At 42.8% G+C, this 19,626-nt stretch overlaps 1 protein-coding gene across 1 annotated transcript in view; it reads left to right on the forward strand.

Annotated features, from left to right (window-relative positions):
- hydin (HYDIN axonemal central pair apparatus protein) overlaps positions 1-18,788 on the forward strand; it is a 677,137-nt gene extending 658,349 nt beyond the window's left edge. The window contains exons 82-85 of the mRNA XM_048605579.1: positions 7,606-7,756; positions 10,160-10,390; positions 14,357-14,581; positions 17,251-18,788. Of these exons, the coding sequence (XP_048461536.1) occupies positions 7,606-7,756; positions 10,160-10,390; positions 14,357-14,581; positions 17,251-17,739 (1,096 nt within the window). The 3' untranslated portion in view covers positions 17,740-18,788. The remainder of the gene's footprint in view (positions 1-7,605; positions 7,757-10,159; positions 10,391-14,356; positions 14,582-17,250) is intronic.
- The last annotated feature ends 838 nt before the right edge of the window (positions 18,789-19,626 follow it).

Below are 19,626 nucleotides of genomic sequence, written 5' to 3' on the forward strand. Positions count from 1 at the left end.
AAGAAGAAGACAGTGCTGACCGTCATGAAATGACATGGCTGGTACCAAAGAGTATGATGGTGTGTTCCTAATGCACTTTCTCACATCCAACCTCCCCTCATCCCGAAATCTCCTGTGGAGGGTGTGGGTCACCCTTCAGAGGGTCAGTGCAGACTCAATGGGCCAAATGGTCTCTATCTGCACTTTAGGGATTCCATGATTCTATGTAAATGAATCAATTGGAAAATGCAGGCGACTTACTGGCAGTGGTTATCAGGTGAAAAAAACACCCATTCAGTTATGTGTAAGGATATAGAGAAAAAAGAAAAATAAATTGGCCTATGGAGGTGGTGGCCAAGTGGTATTATTGCTGGTCGAAGAATCAGAATAAGGTTTGAATCCCACCACAATAGATTGTGAAATTGTATATCTGGAATTAAATCTAATGATGTCCATCTGGTTCACTAACATCCTTTAAGGAAGGAACATGCCATTCTTACCCGGTCTGGTCCTCATGTGATTCCAGAGCCACAACTGTCCTCTGAAATGTTCAACTCAGTTCCAGCAATCACTGGAAACTGTTTAAATAAAAATGAAACCAGACGGACTACGCAGGATCGACCAAGGCACCAGATTAGTCAACAGCAAAAACAGTCCTGTTGACCCTGCAAAGTCCTTCGTACTAATATCTGGGGGCTAGTGCCAAAATTGGGAGAGCTGTCTCACAGACTAGTCAAGCAACAGCTGACATCAATATACTGATGGAATCATACATTACAGACAATGTCCCAGACACCACCATCACCATTTCTGGATATTTCCCATCTCACCAGCAGGACAGACGCAGCCGAAGTGGAGACACAGTGGTATACTGTTAGGAGGGAATTTCCCTGGGAATGTTCAACATTGACTCTGGACTCCATGAAGTCTCGTGACTTCAGATTAAACACGGGCAAAGAAACCTCCTGCTGATTACCATGTACTGTCCTCCCTCGGCTGATGAATGGGTACTCCTCCATGTTGAACAACACTTGGAAGAAGTGCTGATGGTGGCAAGGATGCAGAATGTAGTCTGAGTGGGAGACTGCAATGCACATCACCAAGAGCACTCAGCAGCAGCACTACTAATTGAGCTGGTTGGGTCCTAAACAACATAGCTGCTGGACTGGGTCTGTGGCAAGTGGTGAGGCAACTTACAAAAGGGAAAAACATACTTGACCTCATCCTTATCAATCTGCCAGCCATACATACATATATCCATGACAGTATCGATAAGAGTGACCACCAAACAGTCCTTGTAGGGATAAAGTCCCGCCTTCAATCTAAAGATACACTCCATCATGTTGTTTGGCACTATCTCTCTGCTGGATTAGGTAGACTTCAAACAGATTTAGAAACTCAAGATTTGGCACCCATCAAGCCAAGGGATCAACTGTGGTTCAATGGAGAGTATGAGTGGGCATGCCATGAGCAGCATCAAGTATACCTAAAAATGAAGTGGCAACCAGGTGAAGCTACCAGCAGGACTACTTGCATGCCAAGCAACAAGCAACCGATTTCACATTGCTCTGCAGTTCTGCCACATTTGGTCACAAATGGTAGAGGAACAATGAAACAACTCAATGGAGGAAGAGATTCCATAAATATCCCTATCCTCAATGAAAGAGGAGCCCAATCAGTGCAAAAAATAAGACTGAAACATTGCAACAGTCTTCAGCTGAAAGTGCTGAGTGGATGATCCATTTTGGCCTCATCCAAAGGTCTCCAGCATCACAGATACCAGCCTTGAGCCAATTTGATTCACACTATCTGATATTAAGAATTAGTAGGAGGCACTGGATACTGCAAAGGCTAAGGACCTTGACAACATTCTGGCAATAGTACTGAAGACTTGTGCTCCAGAACTTGCTGCTCACCTAGCCAAGCACTTCCAGTATGATTACAACTCTGGCATCTACCCAACAGTGTAGAAAATTACCTAGGTATGTCCTATACCCAAAAAGCAGGGCAAATCCAACCAGGCTAATTACCGTCCCATCAGTCTACTCTCAATCATCCATAAAGTGATGGAAAGTGTCATCAACAGCGTTATCAAGCAGCAGCTGCTCAGCAATAACCTGCTCAGTGACACTCAGTTTGGGCTCCGCCAGGGCCGCTCAGCTCCGGACCTCATTACAGACTTTGCTCAAACATGGACGAAAGATCTAAATTCCAGAGGTGAGGTGAGAGTGACAGCCCTTAACATCGAGGCCACTTTCGACTGAGGTCAATGAAGAAACCTGATTGTTGGTTGGAGCCATACCTGGCACACAGAAAGATGCTTGTGGTTATTGGGGATCAGCTCTAGCCCATTTCTGCCAGAGTTCCTCACAGAAGGCCCAGTCATTTTCAGCTGCTTCTTCAAATATCTTCCCTCCATCAGCATGTTAAAAGTGAGGATGATCGCTGATGATTGCAGCATTCAGCATCATTTGTGACACTTCATACTGAGGCAGTCCATGGCCAAATGTAGCAACTCTTGGACAATGTCCAGGCTTGGTCTGAAATGTGGCCAGGAACATTTGCACCACATTCAGCATCTCCAACAAGACAGAATCTAACCATCATCCCAGTGACTTTCAATGGCATTACCATCACTGAATTCTCTCACAAACAACATCCTATGCATTACCATTGATTACAAAGTGAACAGGACTAGCCATATAAATTTCATGGCTACAACAGCACATATGATGTTAATACTCTCTACTTACTCTCTACTCAAGAAATTCGGTGCTATCCAGGATGAAACCACCATTAACTGGCACCAGATCCACAAACATTCAATCCTTCCACCACCAATGCTCAGTTGCAGCAGTGTATTCTATGTACAGGATACAGAAATTCTTCCAAACCTTCCAAACTCACGATCGTCACCATTGAGAAAAACAAAGGCAGTAGATATATCGGAACATCACCTTCAATTTCCCCTCCAAGACATGCAGACAATTCTGATTTGGTAATATATTGCCATTCTTTCAGTGTTGCTGAATCAAAATCCTGGCACTCATTCCCTAACTGCATTGTGGACATGCCTACAGCAAATATACTGCAGCAGTTCAATAAGGCAGCTCATCACCACCTTTTCAAGGCCAACTGGAGTAGTACCAGAAGATTGGAGGGTGGCAAATGTCATTTTCTCTTGTTCAAGAAAGGGAATAGGGATAATCCTGGAAGTTACAGACTGGTCAGTCTTATTTCTGTGGTGGGAAAATTATTGGAGAGGATTCTGAGAGATAGTATTTATGATTATTTGGAAAAGCACAGTTTGATTAGAAGTAGTCAGCATGACTTTGTGAGGGGCAGGTCATGCCTCACAAGCCTTATTGAATTCTTTGAGGATGTGACAAAACACATCGATGAAGGTAGAGCAGTGGATGTGGTGTACATGGATTTTAGCAAGGCATTCAATAAGGTTCTACATGGTAGGCTCATTCAGAAAGTAAGGAGACATGGGATTCTGGGAAATTTGGCTGACTGGATACAAAACTGGCTGTCCAATAGAAAACAGAGAGTGGTAGTAGATGGAAAGTATTCAGCCTGGAGCTCGGTGACTGCAGGGATCTGCAGGGATCTATTCTGGAACCTCGGCTCTTTGTGATCTTTATCAATGACTTGGATGAGGAAGTGGAAGGGTGGGTTAATAAGTTTGCCAATGACACGAAGGTTGGTGGAGTTATGGACAGCCTGGAGGGCTGCTGTAAGTTGCAACGGGACATTGACAGGTTGCAGACCTGGGCAAAGAAGTGGCAGATGGAATTCAACCCAGAAAAGTGCGAAGTGATTCATTTTGGAAGGTCAAATTTGAATGCAGAATACAGAGTTAATGGCAGGATTCTCCACAGTGTGGAGGAACAGAGGGATCTTGGGATCCATGTCCATAGGTCCCTCAAAGTTGCTACCCAAGTTGATAGGGTTGTAAAGAAGGCATATAGTGTGTTCGCTTTCATTGGCAGGGGAATTGAGTTTAAGAGCCGTGAGGTTATGCTGCAGCTCTATAAAACTCTGGTTAGACCACACTTGGAATATTGTGTTCAGTTCTGGTCACCTCATTATAGGAAGGATGTGGAAGCTTTAGCGAGGGTGCAGAGGAGATTTACCAGGATGCTGCCTGGACTGGAGGGCAGGTCTTATGAGGAAAGGTTGAGAGAGCTAGCGCTTTTTTCATTTGAGCGAAGAAGGATGAGAGGTGACTTCATAGAGGTTTACAAGATGCTGAGAGGCAAAGATAGAGTGGATAGTCAGAGACTTTTTCCCAGGGCTGAAATGACCATTACGAGGGGGCATAATTTTAAGGTGATTGGAGGAAGATATAGGGGAGATGTCAGAGGTAGGTTCTTTACACAGAGAGTGGTGGGCGTGAGGAATGCGCTGCCAGCAGTGGTAGTGGAGTCAGATACTTTAGAGACTTTTAAGCGACTCTTGTATAGCCACATGGAGGATAGTAAAATGTAGGGTATGCAGAGTAGATTGATCTTAGTAGGACAATAGGTCGGCACAACATCATGGGCCGAAGGGCCTGTATTGTGCTGTACTGTTCTATGTTCTATGTTCTAACTGGGGATGTGCATTACATGCTGGTCTAGCCAGTGATCCCTACGTCCCATGAATGAATGAATGAATGAATAAAAGGTCAGTGACTCTACATGCATTTAGACTTAGCTCTACCTAACTGCTAAACTATCTGAAATTTAACCCATTGCAAATTCAAAAATTGCAGTGGAACCCTTAGGATATTCCTTGATGTCTTTTGGTCAGGATATCACCTAGAGTCATAGAGATGTACAGCGCAGAGGCAGACCCTTCGGTCCAACTTGTCCATGCTGACCAGATATCCTAAACTAACCTAGTTCCATCTGCCAGCATTTGGCTCATATCCCTGTAAACCCTTCCTATTCATATACCCATCCAGATGCCTGTTAAATGTTGAAATTGTACCAGCCTTCACCACTTCCTCTGGCAGCGCATTCCACAAACACACCACCTCTGCATGAAAAGATTGCCCTTTAGGTCCAATTTAAATCTTTCTGCACTCACCTTAAACCTTTATGCCGTCTAATTTTGGACTCCCCTACCCTAGGAAAAAGACCTTGGCTATTCACCCAATCCATGCCCCTCACGATTTTATAAACCTCTATAAATTAACCCTTCAGCCTGCGCACTCCAGGGAAAATAGCCCCAGCCTATTCAGCTTCTCCTGATAGCTCAAATCCACCAACGCTGACATCATCCTTGTAAATCTTTTCTGCACTCTTTCAATTTTAACAACATCTTTCCCATAGCAAGGAGACCAGAATTGAATGCAGTATTCCAAAAGTGGCCTAATCAATGTCCAGGACAGCCACAACATGACATCTCAACTCCTATACTCAATGCACTGACTAATAAAGGCAAGCAAACCAAAAGCCTTCTTCACTACCTTGTCAACCTGTGACTCCAACTTCAAGGAACTGTGAACCTGCACTCCAAAGTCCCTTTGTTCGGCAGCACTCCTGACGACTTTACCATTAAGCGTATAAGTCCTGCCCTGATTTTCAGCTCATCACTCGACACTAACATGGTCCGTACACTTCCCAATCACAGTTCAAGCAGCAGAAAGGTGGAGCCAGCTTACAAAATATTAACAGGAAGGATTAGCACTGATTCTAACTCTTTACAGCAGTTTGATTTTTGAAAGTGATACCAACACTAACATAACAAAACTCTTACCATTGACTGGAGCGAGGCCTGATAGAGATGATCCCAGATGTGCTATTGTATCTCGCCATTCTATTTATGTCTTTGGGTGTATATGTACCACCCAGGTTAAGTCATGGTAATTCTGAGGCCTAAGGTTTGATCCTTATCTGTGCTGAATGAGCTGATCCCATCAAAGAAACTGGCAAGGAGGTTGTAATATAAGAAAGACTGCAATGTTTAATTTTTTAAACTTTGTTTTCCTTACTTTTCTGTTTTGGACTTAAGATTCTGTACCTAGGTACCTTTGTACCTAACATGACACTGTGAGCAACTTGTAAACTCTTCACTGTGTCCATGTGAAAACGTGTGACAAAAAGCCTCATTCATTTCAATTAAATTCTGTAGTTCAAGCTCTTCTGCTTTGAGGTTGAGGGTCTCTGATCAATGTTGAATAACTTCTGCTGAGAGCACATGTGTCTAGTCAGACATTTGACTAGTACTCACCATCCAGGTTGGCACATGGATGGGATATGGAGAGCTATTGGCACCTTGGAACACTATCCTGATAAAAGTGGGGAGTGGAGGAGGAAAGAATTTAGCAAAAGAAAATGTGTGTCGAGGAGGGTATTACAGATGATGTTAAATGCACTACACTATTCCAGAGAAGGTCCAAATAAGTGTCCTTTATCAAGGACCCTACTTGGGATTTTCTCAAGGGCTACTTTTTCATTCTCACTGACTCATTTATTATGTGATGTAGTCCTATGGTAATAATATCTCTTGTATTTGTGTTGACATAAGGAGTATTCACACAGGAGCAGAATTAGAAATAATTCCTCAATAATTAATCAACTCTCCACTGAATTCAAAGCCACGGCTTATAAATAAAGCATTGATTTCCTGGACACTAGAGTATTAAATTGGTTCAAGACAACAGGTGTAATTGAACAAGCTATTTTTTTTTCCAAAATAACTGGTCCATATTTTGACATATGGAAAGCCAATACCCTAAACACACTTTCCACAGATTGGTGAGGTCACAGCTATTGTATTTCTATCACACATGCACAAAGTTGGAACACTCTAACTTGGCAATTACAGCTTTATTTATTTATTGCACCTTGGATCTCAATCTCAGATTTAAATTTAACAACTTCATTGCAGTAAAATCCACCACATTTTTCCAATTTGGTAAATCATGAATTTGCAAAGCTCTAAAGATTCCACATGTATTTGCAAGGAAGTCATTACCTCAGTGATTTGAAGTTTTCTAAGATCCCAATTAGCTGAGTGGAGCTTTCTTGAAGTGTAAGACTGCTCTCCCACCTTTGCAACCTCCCTCCACAGCCTGTTTGCATTCCCATTCTCTTCTTTCACACTTCTTGCAGCCTCATTCCCCTCAGCCCCCACACATATATTTTGCAACCACAAATGTATTCCTGCCCTCAACATTCCTGGAGTCACCTATCCTGGCTGCAGCTCTCACACACCCCCAACATCACTCTCATGACTTCCACCACCCACCCCAAAGACCCAGTTCTCTCCCCCTCAGACTTCCAGCCCCAAATCCCTGACACCCTGCTGATTCACTCAATACCAGCTACGGACTTTCGTGTTTGTTCATTACTCCTCCAATCACAGGCTGTTTATCTACCGGATTTGTTGCTGATAAGTTCACTAGAGAGCCTTTCGGCAGAAAGCATGGGAGAAAACTGGCCTGTGTTTGTTAGAGTGGCTCCTCAACACTTCATCCCATTCCAAATATGGGGATGTATTTTGCTCTGATTGGTCACCCTGTGGTGGATTTTCCAGGGTGATCTGGGGATTTCTGGGGGCAGATTGTCCCTGTGTGTTCCAACCGTTGCTACTGTTCAGAACTATGCTGACTGTTGTAATGTAATAATGTAGATTCCGAGCTACCATGGACCAGATCAAGCCCGAAAGACTGGAGAGCACCACCACGTTGAAAGGACTTGACTATATCGATGTTCCTGGGTCTTCCAGGCGGGAGTACAGGCTCACTTTCTTCACCTACAAGGAAGCAATCATCTCAGTAAAGGTGGGAGAATCACTGCTGCTCTATGCTACAGTTTATAGGAGGTTGGCAGATAAGCAGGGGGAGAGAGCTGTTCTTCTTTGAGCAGAAGCAGGTGAAGGAGAAATGTAAAAGTAGTCCTCGAAGTTATGAAGGATGTTGATGTGAGATTTGATAACCCCTGAAGGAACTTCATTAAAGGTAACTGCCAAAAGTACCAGAGGAGAAAGGTGTAGGTTGTGCAGTGATCTGTTACGATCCAGCATGCACTAGCTGAAAAAGTGGTGGGAACAGATTCAGAAACAAGTTTCAAAAGGCAATTAGATAATAACTTGAAGGGAAAAATATTGTAGGGCAATCTGTATAGAGCAGGGGAATGGGATTAGCTTCATCACTCCAGCACAGGCACACTGAACTGAATGGTCTTCTGTGCTGTGTGACTCAAAGTGGAGCATAGACAGATTCCAGGATTCTAGTGAAATCTTCTCTGCAGGTTCCCAGCACTTTCCAAAAGCCCTAAGTGTAAGATGCGCATTGTGGAGTTATAATTCCCGAGCATATATAATCCCTTGTGGTGAGTTGATTACACAACTGGAACAAAGCTTGCAAAGATTTTAGGAGAGGACATTCCAACCTACAAGTTATCTTCTTCTGAGCAATACAATGAATAGGAAAGCATAGGCTCACAATTCCTTGATTGACATTCCCTGTCATGATCCAGTTATGAAGCTACCACTGTATGTTTATACATTATGTGTTAAATGTCCATGTTAGTGGCCTTAGAAACCCCAATAACTGTAATTAAACACTTTTTGCTGCATACTTTTCTCTTTCCTTCTCAAAGTTGCTGATCTGTGCTCATGGCTTCTCAAGGTACAAGCGTCCTCTTCTCCCAGCATGTTGTGGAAGATATCCCACTCTAGAAATGAGCCTGGGTTGATCCTCCCAGTGCAGTACTGAAGAAGTACTACATTAGGTTCTGCCCATTCAGACAAGATATCATTGAGACTCTATCTGCCCTCTCAATTGGAAGTGAAAGATTGCATGGCACTATTTGAAGAAGAGCAGAGGAGTTCTCCCCAATATCCTGGCAAATATTTTTCACTTAATCAACATCAATAAAATCAATTTTCATGTATTGGTACCATTTGTGGAATAATGTGGAATTAGCTTCTGTGTTTCTGATGTTTCAATAATGACTATAAAATAACAACATACCTAACTGGTTGCAAAGCACTTGGAGTCGCCTAAGGTGGTGAAGGTGTTACAATCTCAGTAGGGATTTTTTTTCGAGAAATAAATCCGAAATGTAGTTATTTACTAAAGGAATGAAACCAGATTCCGTGTAAACAAGATTTTTTTTATTATATCCATGAGTCACACAAAGCACACACTAAATATAGTCTTAGGTAATCTCCTACAATCTAAGACCCAGAATCATTAAGTTAGATAAATCATAGCCAATAATAAACTAGAAATTACACTTTAAATGACAGATATAACTAAGAAAAATACAGCTGAAAGAAGGCCAAATATAGCTTGATAAATGTGATATATTCAGCAACTAGGACTATTACATCCTGCTCAATGCTCTTTTTCATTGGGAAATGGGAAACCTGCAACTGAGACCCATCTGTTGTTGCTGCCATAGGTAATCATTAGTGAACTGTGTCAGACTTGGCCTAGATTCAACAAGTTACAGTTAGCTGAGTATGTTGTAAGAAATAGGTAATCCTATCCTCAAGAAGAACCTTGGACTTTGTTGTTTGCCCCTGATGAAACATATTCATACAAACATGGAATTTGGTCAGTGGTCATACCCCAATATCATGTAGAAAAGAAGACACAGGCTGTGAATATGGATGATAAAATCCACTGAGAGACCAGAGGGAACCACAGCTGCAAACAGTTGATAAGGGCCATTCCCTTGAGGATTCACTCATCTCTTGCCATATTTAACATAGATAATCCACATAAATCCAACACTTAAGGATTGCTGAAACACTTATCACTCCAATCGTTTTCTCTTTGGCATCTGTCACTTCCATGATTTTCTGCAGTCATTTCTGCTCAATAGTGCCAACCTGATTAATGTTGCATTCATAGCAATGTTTCTGGGAGGATAACGTGTAGAATTAAATATATTCTTCAGATGTGATGGTGAGAACGTAATAAGACACTCTGGTGGAGAATTCAAAGAAATTGGCTTCTGAATTTGTTATCCCAGTTTATGTTTTTTCTTAGATTGTATTTGGGAAATTTTAAATAGATGCGATTTATACTCTCCAGAGTTCAGAGAACTATCATTCTCAGAGGAGTCACATAGGATTGGGCCAGTGTATCTAAATGCCTACCAAAAGTACAGGATGTGTCTAATAGATGTTACTGAATAAAATGCCGAAAGATCCTAATAATCTGCCTCCACAGGTGACCTTCCGTAATGAGACTACTCAGGAATACCTTTACTATGTCGTTAACATTAAATCCACATCTCCTGGTCTGAATGGCACCATAGAGTTGGTGGCTCCGGTTCGCCAGAGCACTTCTGGGACAGTGGAGGTTGAGAATCCGTTGACTGTCCCAACTATATTCACCACAGAATGTAAAATCACAGATATCTCTCTCCCGACGCAGCTCATTGTCCCACCACAGGCAAAGGTAAGTGCAGCGGGCAAACTCAACGGGGAGCTGGGACATCAGGGCAGCGAGCTATTATTATACTGCAGGTTGAGGTATTCTATTCAAGTTGCACTGGAGTCGAATTCTAATGTCTTGTGCTGAAACTATCACACTATTGTGTATTCTGTAAGTCTAGAGCAAAGCAGCTGAAGATGTGCTTGACTGAGTTTCACATCACAATGCACATTCAGCTAGTTTTGATTATTTAGAAGACAATCAGCTGTACTGAATGTGCTAGCAAAGGGCTCAAGCAAAACTGGAATCAATGGGAATTAGGGAGAAGACTCTCTGCTGGTTCGAGTAATACCTGCCACAAAGAAAAATGTTTGTGGTTGTTGGAGGGCAGTCATCTCAGCTCCAGGACATCTTTCCAGGATTTCCTCAGGGTGTCCTAGGCCCAGTCTGTTGTGTATCATTGTTGTAATGTGGAGGTGCCAGTGTTGGACTGGGATGGACAAAGTCAGAAGTCACACAGTACCAGGTTATGGCCCTACAGGTTTATCTGAAATCACAAGCTTTCGGAGCACTGCCCCTTCGTCAGGTGAAGTCACTTCACCAGATGAAGGAGTAGTGCTCCAAAAGCTTATGATGTCAAATAAACCTACTGGACTATACCCTGGTGTCGTGTGACTTCTGACTTTGTATTGTATCGTAGTTGGGTATGTTATATTGGGACGGTGTCCCTTTAAGATGTGAGTTATGTGAGCACTGGTGAGTCATCAGCCAGGTTTGTGAGCTCAGTCAGACTTGTTTTAGCTTCTTTGGATTAAAGCCTTCTTGCTGGATTGCAGCAAATGTGAATTTGTATGTACTTTATTTCTGACTGGAGCCTAGTAGCTATATGGTATGGAATAGAGCCATCTTATGCAGCTTTATCAATGACCTTCTATCCATCATAAGGTCAAGAGTGGTGATGTTCGCTGATGATAACACAATGTTCAGCGCCATTCACGACTCCTCAAATACTGAAGGAGTCTGTGCCCAAATGCGCAGCAACACTTGGACAATATCCAGACAGGCTGATTAGTGGCAAGTAACATCATTGCCACATATATACCAAGCAAATCCAGCTGGCACCAAGCCAGAGGAGGTATATTATCAAGGAGACCTCAGATTGGCTCATTTCTGCATTGATTTTAGTTCACATCTACCCAACTGGTCTTCAGGAATGAAACCATGAGGAATGTTTCCATCAGGTTCTGGAGAATGCAGGATAACCTTGGTTATGTGGAAACAATTGGAAGCAATTCTGAGGGATAGAATTAATGTGCATTTGAAGAGGCAGGGATTAGTTAAGAGCAGTCAGTTTGGTTTTGTGAAGGCAAGATCACCTCTATCCAACTTGACTGAACTTTTCGAAGAGGTGACAGGTATGGAGATGAGGGCAACAATTTTGATGTAGTCTACTTAGACTTCAGCAAGGCTTTTGATAATGTTCCACATAGGGGACTGATTACAAAGGTAAGGGCCCATGGGTTCCAAGGAAATTTGGCAGATTAGATCTAGAATTGGCTGAGTGGCAGGAAGCAGAGGCTGATGGTTGAGGGGTGTTCTTCCAGCTGGAAGTCTGTGTCTAATGAGGTCCCACAGGGGTCAGTGTTGTGGCCTTTGCTGTTTGTTCTTTATAAATGTTTTAGACTTGAATGTAGGAGGGTAGATCAGTAAGTTCGCAGATGATACAAAAGCTGGTGGGACAGTAAATAATGAGGTGGTTAGCTTGAAATTACTGGAGGATATTGATGGGCCGGTCAGATGAGTTGATCAGTGGCAAGCGGAATTCAATCTGATAGATGTGAAGTAAGACACTAAAGCAGGACAAACAAGGCAAGGGAATGCACAATGAATAGTAGGACTCTGGGAAGCACTGAGGATCAGAGGGACCTTGGTATGCAAGTACACCAATCCTTTAAGGTATCAGGACAGCTGGATAAAGTGGTTAAGAAGATATACTTGCCTTTATTAGCTCAGGTAAAGAGTTAAAGGGCGGGGATGTTATGTTGGAACAGTATAATATGTTAGTTACGTAACAGTTAGAGCATTATGTGCAGGTCTGGAATCTGCATTATAGGAGGAATGTGATAGCACTGGAGAGGGTGCAGAGGAGATTCATCAGGATGTTGCCTGGGCGGGAGAATTTCAGATATGAAATGAGATTGGATGGACTGGGGTTGTTTTCTTTAGAGAACTGGAAATTGAGAGGGGACATGATTGAGATGTAAAATTATGACGGCATTTACAGGATAGACAGGAAGGAATTATTCCCCTTGATGAAGGAACCACTGACCATGGGCATAGATTTAAAGTAAGGGACAGAGGTTTAAAAGAGACGCGAGAAAAAACTTCTTACCCAGAAGATCATAACGATCTGGAATTCACTACCTCTAAGGGTGGGAGAGGCAGAAACCCTCATAGCATTCAAAAAGTATTTAGATGTGCACTTGTGATGCCAAAATATATGGGCCAAGTGACTAGTCAGCTGATTGTTTTTGGCTGGCGTGACACAGCGGATAGAAAGATCTTTTCCTGTGTTGTAGATCTCTATGTTTCTGAGATAGCCAAAGCAAAATGGAGGTGTTCCTGAGAAAAATTTTGTATACTACAAAAATGACATTGAGCAGGAGAGCACATTGGTAGCTGGGAGCTGCATCTTCCAGTGCAGAAGCATCCCTACCTTTAGGTCTGCCAGCTGCCCCAGAGATGTCCTCTCCACTACCCCTACATTACCTTGGCCTGGGATGATTGGACTGTAAGAGATGGATTCCTCAGGCCATCAAACTATGTTACATGAGGGAAAGGGAAGCACTATAACTTTGATATTAGGGGGCTCTCATTAAGTCACTGCCTGAAAAAAAAATGATGTGGAGGTGCTGGTGATCATAGAATTCCTACAGTGTGGAAACAGGCCCTTTGTCCAACAAGTCCACACCGACCCATCCCCCTATAACCCACCTAAGCTCCACATCCCTGAACACTACAGGCAATTTAGCATGGCCAATCCACCTAGCCTGCACATCTTTGGACAGTGGGAGGAAAGCAGAGCACCCGAAGGAAACCCACGCAGACACAGGGAGAATGTGCAAACTCCACATGGACAGTCGCCCGAGGGTAAAATCAAACCCAGGTCCCTGGCACTGTGAGGCAGCAATGCTAACCACTGAGCCACTGTGCTGCCTGGGGTGGACAAAGTCAGAAGTCTCATGACACCAGATTATAGCCCAACAGGTTTATTTGAAAACACAAGCTTTCAAAGCAGAACCCCTTTGTCAGGTGAAGTGAGAGAGAAGCACACAGACACAGAATTTATTGGCAGATCAAGGGCAGAGAGATAAAAAGATCGTACAACTAGTGTGAGTCAAGTGTCAAATAATAAGTCTCTGCAGGTGATCAAAAGTGTCAGATGGTGTGAATAAAATGCCAACAGCTGAATAACAAACAAAGGGGTCACCTATAATCTGATTAAATGAGGCAGAGAGGTAATTACAAAAAATTAAAAATAAGGTGGTGCTGGAGACAAACCAAATGACTGGAATAACATGGAAAAAATATATTTGTTTACTTGAGACTTTTATTTATGCCCACTGGGGTCCTGCAGAGTAGCATTCTCAGAGCACAAGGAAAAGTCGCTGCTACATCCCTAATGCAGAACCCTAAGGTCTCATAGATTGTTCCTCATTCAGCATTCAAATTGGGAGCTGTCAAGCAGCAAGAAATATAGAAGTCCTGATGTTAACCTAACTTGCATGAGCATCTTTTGTATGGGCCTGTGCACCAGAAAATAGAGGCTGGAGGATGTGAGGATATGGAGCAGGTCTGGGCGAAGTTGAGAGAGTGCACAAGGTTCTGACTTATTCTGAATCATATATACTCTCTCATCGTTGATGTTCTGTTGCTAAGATCTGTTGGTGGATTTTTGTCCAATTGTACTGCTTTCCTTTCTCTCCATAGGGTATACTGTCTTTTGAATATCAGCCTCTCAAAGTGGGCGAAGTCACAGGGCGCCTTACACTAAACAACGGTGATTTAGGACTCTATCATTATGATCTGATCCTGAAAGCCAAGCCAGCAGGCCTGGAGAAACCACTCCACTTCCGGACTAACTTTGGTGGCAGCCAGACCCTCACTGCCAAGTTCCTAAACCACTCCCGCCAGAAAATTGAATACTTCTGTAAGGTATGTTCCAGATGGATCACAAAAGTGTTTTGATACAGAAGGAAGCCATAAGGGTCATCATGTTTTCACCAGCTCTCCAAATGACTATAATGCCTTAGTACCAATCCCCTGCCTTTTCCCATCCCTTGCATATTGTTTCTGCTCAAATAATTATCGAATGCCCTCTTGAATGCCTCAGTTTTGAAGCTGTCTTCACCACATTCCCAGGCAGCGCAAGCTAGATCCAAACCACTCAATGTGTGAAAATTTTCTTTCCCCACATCATCCTTGCTCATTTTGCAGAAGTGTGAAACCTTTATATCAGTGCCCTCTCGTTCTTGATCCTTTTATGAATGGGAACAGTTTCTCCCTGTCCACCCACCTCATGATTTTGAAAACTTCTATCAAATCTCCTCTCAGCCTTCTCCTGTCCAGGGAGAGCAGTCCCCACTTCTCCAATCCATCCTCTCTCTCTCCAGTACATTTGCATTTTCTATAATGTGGCATCCACAACAGTACACAATACTCCACCTGAGATCTAACAAGTTTCTTGTACATGTTCAACATCACCTCTTTGCTGATGTACGCTATGCCCCTATTAATAACATTGAGGACATTGTGTGCTTTACTTATTGCTGTCTGCCAGAAGCACATCTTTCATCTTTTTCTTAATTATGTTTCATTTGTTTGACCTACCTTTCCCATTATTAGGGGATATACCTTGACTTGTACCCAAAGCATCTCCTCTTTGAAGGAGCTCTCTGCTCGGTTACTATTTTTCCCACTAGCCTCTCATTTGAGTCATTCCTACCAAGCTCTGTTCATGCCCCAGTAAAGACCACTCTCCATCGATTAACTTTTCTCACTCTGGACGGTTGCACGTCACTCCCCACCACTATCCCCACGATTTTATGGTCACTGCCAGCTAAATATTCCTCCACTGACACTTGGTCCATTTTTACTTCGAAGAACCAAGTCCAATAATGCACCCTTTCATGATGAACTGGGCACATACTGCTGTAGGAAGCTCTCTATCACGTAATCCAGGATCAATTGCTGCTCACTTTCATACTACAAGTTGCCCCACTCTTTATTTTGGTAAATTGAAGCCCCTTGTTATAACTCCTCTGTAACGTTGTCATTTCTCTGTGATTTCCCTGTGGATTTGTTCCTCAACATCCTTTCCACTGTTTGGTGGTCCGTAGGCTACACTGAGCAATGTAATTGTCCCTTTTTTATTTCTTAGCTGTAATCAAGTTAACTCTGTTCTTGAAGTATCTGAGATATCCTCTTTCTCCAGCACTGCAGTGCCCTCTTTAACCAGTACTGTTACCCCATCTCCTTTTCTTTCTTTTCAATCTCTTCTAAATACCTCACACCCAGGAGTATTCAACATCCGGTCTCCTTAAGCCAAGTCTCTGTTATTGCCATAATGTCATTTCCATGAGGAAATTTTCACCTGCAACTCCTTAAAGTCTGCTTGCTTCCTATATCACTGATCCCAAGATGGAGCACAGTCTCCGGCTGCTAACCCTCCCCTGCTTCAGAATACGCTGCAGCTGAATTGCAGCATCTTTGACCCTGGTACCTGGGAGGCAACATCACATTCTGGAGTCACATCTACGTCTACAAAAGCCCCTCTCTACTCCCCTCACTGAGGAAGCCTCTACCATTATAAGCCTTCCACACTTCAAACACATCTCCCCAATCCCACCCGCCTACCCCCCCAGCAGGACCACCTTCAGTACCATGGCCCCGCCTCTGGCTCTCTCAGATGAACCATCACTCTCGCCATTTTCCAAGCCCAAATGATTTGCTCGTGAGATACACCCTTCTGTCTGGTGGTAGCCCATTCCCTCTGGCTGCAGTTCATAATGCTGTGGGGTAGCTATGTCCTGAAATGCATGATCCACAAATCTCTCAGCTTCATGAATGCTCCATAGTGTCTCCAGTTGCCATTCAAGCTTCAAAACCCAGAGCTTGAGTTGCTCCAGCCAGAGGCACCTCCACCATATAGTATGGTCATCCAGGAGTGCCTAGAATTTCTCACATGGTGCAGGATGTGTAAATCATGGCCCTGAGTTGTTAGACATAACTTAGCTAAATGAAGCATAGTTCCTCTGCTTTTATTTTGGCCTTGCTCCTACTTAAGTATCGACTGGAAAGCATTTTTTAATTCAAAAATATACTTTATTCATCAAAATTTACCTATAAGTACATGGAAAGGGCTCTCAATTTGTTTCATACAGTCTCTGCGAAGAAGAAAAAGAGCAACACAAACAGCCTACTGGAATCTGACTTCCTACAGAGATCCATGCAGTTGCAAAAGTCTTATTCTTGTTTAAGTCCTGTGTCTCACTTGTGTCACCGCCTGTCTGCTTCTCAGTGAGTGTCCTCCCCTCACCCGCTCCTCTCAGTGATGCTGACTGAATGTCACATTAGGAGCTGTGCTCCGCATTTAAACCATGTTTCTGCAGGTGCTGTTGAACGGTTGTAAGGTGGTGTGCTTTGGAATGATTCAAAGTGTGTGAACCAAAGGCTCCTACTTGAATTTTTAGCTTTGATTTCAATTTATTTTTGCATTTGGAATTTCTGATGCTGCTGAGCATTGCTGATCAGATTGCCTGTAACTTTGCTGAGCTCTCTGCGATCTGGATGTAACAACCTGATTCAACTATTGCTCCCCTTAGGTTGACAGTCCCCAATTCCTGGTGGAGAAAAGCATCACAGTCCCACCGGCCTCGATGGGTGGCTCAGAGGTGGGTGTGGAGGTGATCTACGAGCCTTTCTGTCTGGGGGAGTCCAGAGCAATACTCAACGTCAACTCTTCTGTTGGAGGCGAGTACAACGTCCCCCTCCTTGGAGTGTGTTTGTCTGCAAAACCTCAGGGTCCCTTCTCAGTTCGAGCTGGTTCTACTGCTTCCATCCCATTCAAGAATATCTTCCCCCAAACAACCACCTACTCCTTCCAAGTGGACAATCCGGCATTTGCCTGCAAGCCCTCAGAGACACTGCGTGGTAAGAAAACCCACGTTGTAATTGTCAGCTTCGAAGCATCTTCAGGTATCTCCAAATATCCTGTCACTGGCAAGTTGGTCATATCGTGCCCGGGTTCTGCAGGGATGGGAGGTATGATGTCCTGGATCTATTACCTCAAAAGTGTTACTCCTGAGAAGTAAGAGGAGAAAATATCTCCGGGTTTCCTGCTTAAAGCCCATGTTTTTCTCCAAAAAACTCCAAACATTTTATTAACTCAGTCAATGTTCTAATCACTATATTCCAAGTGGAATCTGCTTATTAACAAGTTTGTATGATTGTCCAACCAACAGCACAGCGAGTTGTGAGATATCCTCTACGTATAGCAACACTGCAGATTATCAGGTGATCTCAGCCTGGATAATTCTACCGCCTGGATTTGCTTCAACTGGGCAGTGCTACCTGCTTGAGGTGCATGTTAAAGCTACTAGCCGGTTTTATTCTGTGTCCCATTTCCAGACCACCCAGGAATGCCACTCCCATGATCAAACTGGGATGGTTCATAAGCAGCCTTCACAATCTTCATTTTCAGCAAGTATTTCATTCTTCATCAATAGGTCAGATTGTAAAATGTAGGAATTTTATATTCTTACATTTCCTATTAAACTAGATTATTGTGTTAATTATTTCCTCCTTTGTTTCTCAAAGTGCCTTACTTCACACAGGCTCTTCCACAGAGAACCACAGCCAACTGTTTCAGAGATCCTCATTCAGACCCTCTCTGATTCTGTCTCCATTCATTCTTTGTGGCTTTGAACATGAAGATACTCAAATTTCTCAAATACATTGTGTGGGAAAAATGTTGGCAAGTTCCTGGGCAATTTGACAAGGTGTAACAAAATTCACCTTTCTTTATGGATTGCACCAACAGCCCTTAGAGCTTTGTCTCTGGCAGTAATCCAATCTGTGATGCTTCCCCTTAAATTTATTGTAGGGATGTGACTATTAGGTATGTTTAGTTGTCAAATCATAACTTTTGCTGTGGCTATGTGAAAGCTCACTGCTTCACATTGTTTGGTGCCCTTTTCCCACTGCAGTGTGCTAATCACTGCAGCAGCCCCTATTGAGCAGGTTTGTGTGACAGAGACGCTGTTTGGTTTGGCTCTTTCTTCCCATTGCAATCTTGACATTCTTTCATATGCTTTTCATGTACAACACATATCATTCTCAATCTGCTGGCTTTTGTTTACAGTGTGCCATTCTATTGTGTGAAAATATTTCTTTCCTTTGAATAAACATTATTGAATAACTGAACATGTTTAATATTGTACTTTCGTAGAATACTTTAATCATCTTGAGGAAGAGGGACCCCTCGTGGAAGGTACTTTTTCATTTTTAGTGTGACATTTTCATTCTCACTAATTATTAGGTGGTACATTAACACGGTAACAATTCTTTCTGTAATTGTGTTTGCACATGGGTTAGTGGACTCATACAGAAACAGAACTAGAAGAGTTCATCACCATCCCTAATAATGATCAACTCTCCAGTAAATTTAAAGTCACAACAGAAGGAAAGTGTGATTTTGTAGACACCACAGTATTTACATTGGCACAATATGCAAATTATAGCAACAAAAGTCTTTTCTTTCAAAATAACTAATGCATATATTTAAACTCGAAAATCCATCTCCCTAAGTACAGCTTCCAGTTTGTTGAGGTCACAGCTAATGAATTTCTTGTGCAAATGCACAAAGCTGGAAGTTTTTAAAGAGGTAGTTACTACTCTTTTCACTGCATCTCAGATCACAATCCGAGATTTAATAATTGATGCAGTGTTCATTACATCAGAGGAATGATGATATGAAGACTGCGCCAACCATTTTGTCCACAGTGACCTGTTTACAGCAAGCTCCTTACTGGAAATGGCTGTGCTGCCTGGTCCTGTCAGTGCATAAAAGATCAGATATAAGCTACCTGCACCTGGTGGGAGCTGTCCCAGAATGATAGATGTGAACAATTCCCCTTTTTGTCACTGAGTATTTTATGTTTATGAAGGTGAGGGAGGCGAGTGCCCATTGCTGTGTGTAA

Source organism: Rhincodon typus, chromosome 15, assembly GCF_021869965.1.
Source record: "Rhincodon typus isolate 14 chromosome 15, sRhiTyp1.1, whole genome shotgun sequence".
NCBI lineage: Eukaryota > Metazoa > Chordata > Chondrichthyes > Orectolobiformes > Rhincodontidae > Rhincodon > Rhincodon typus.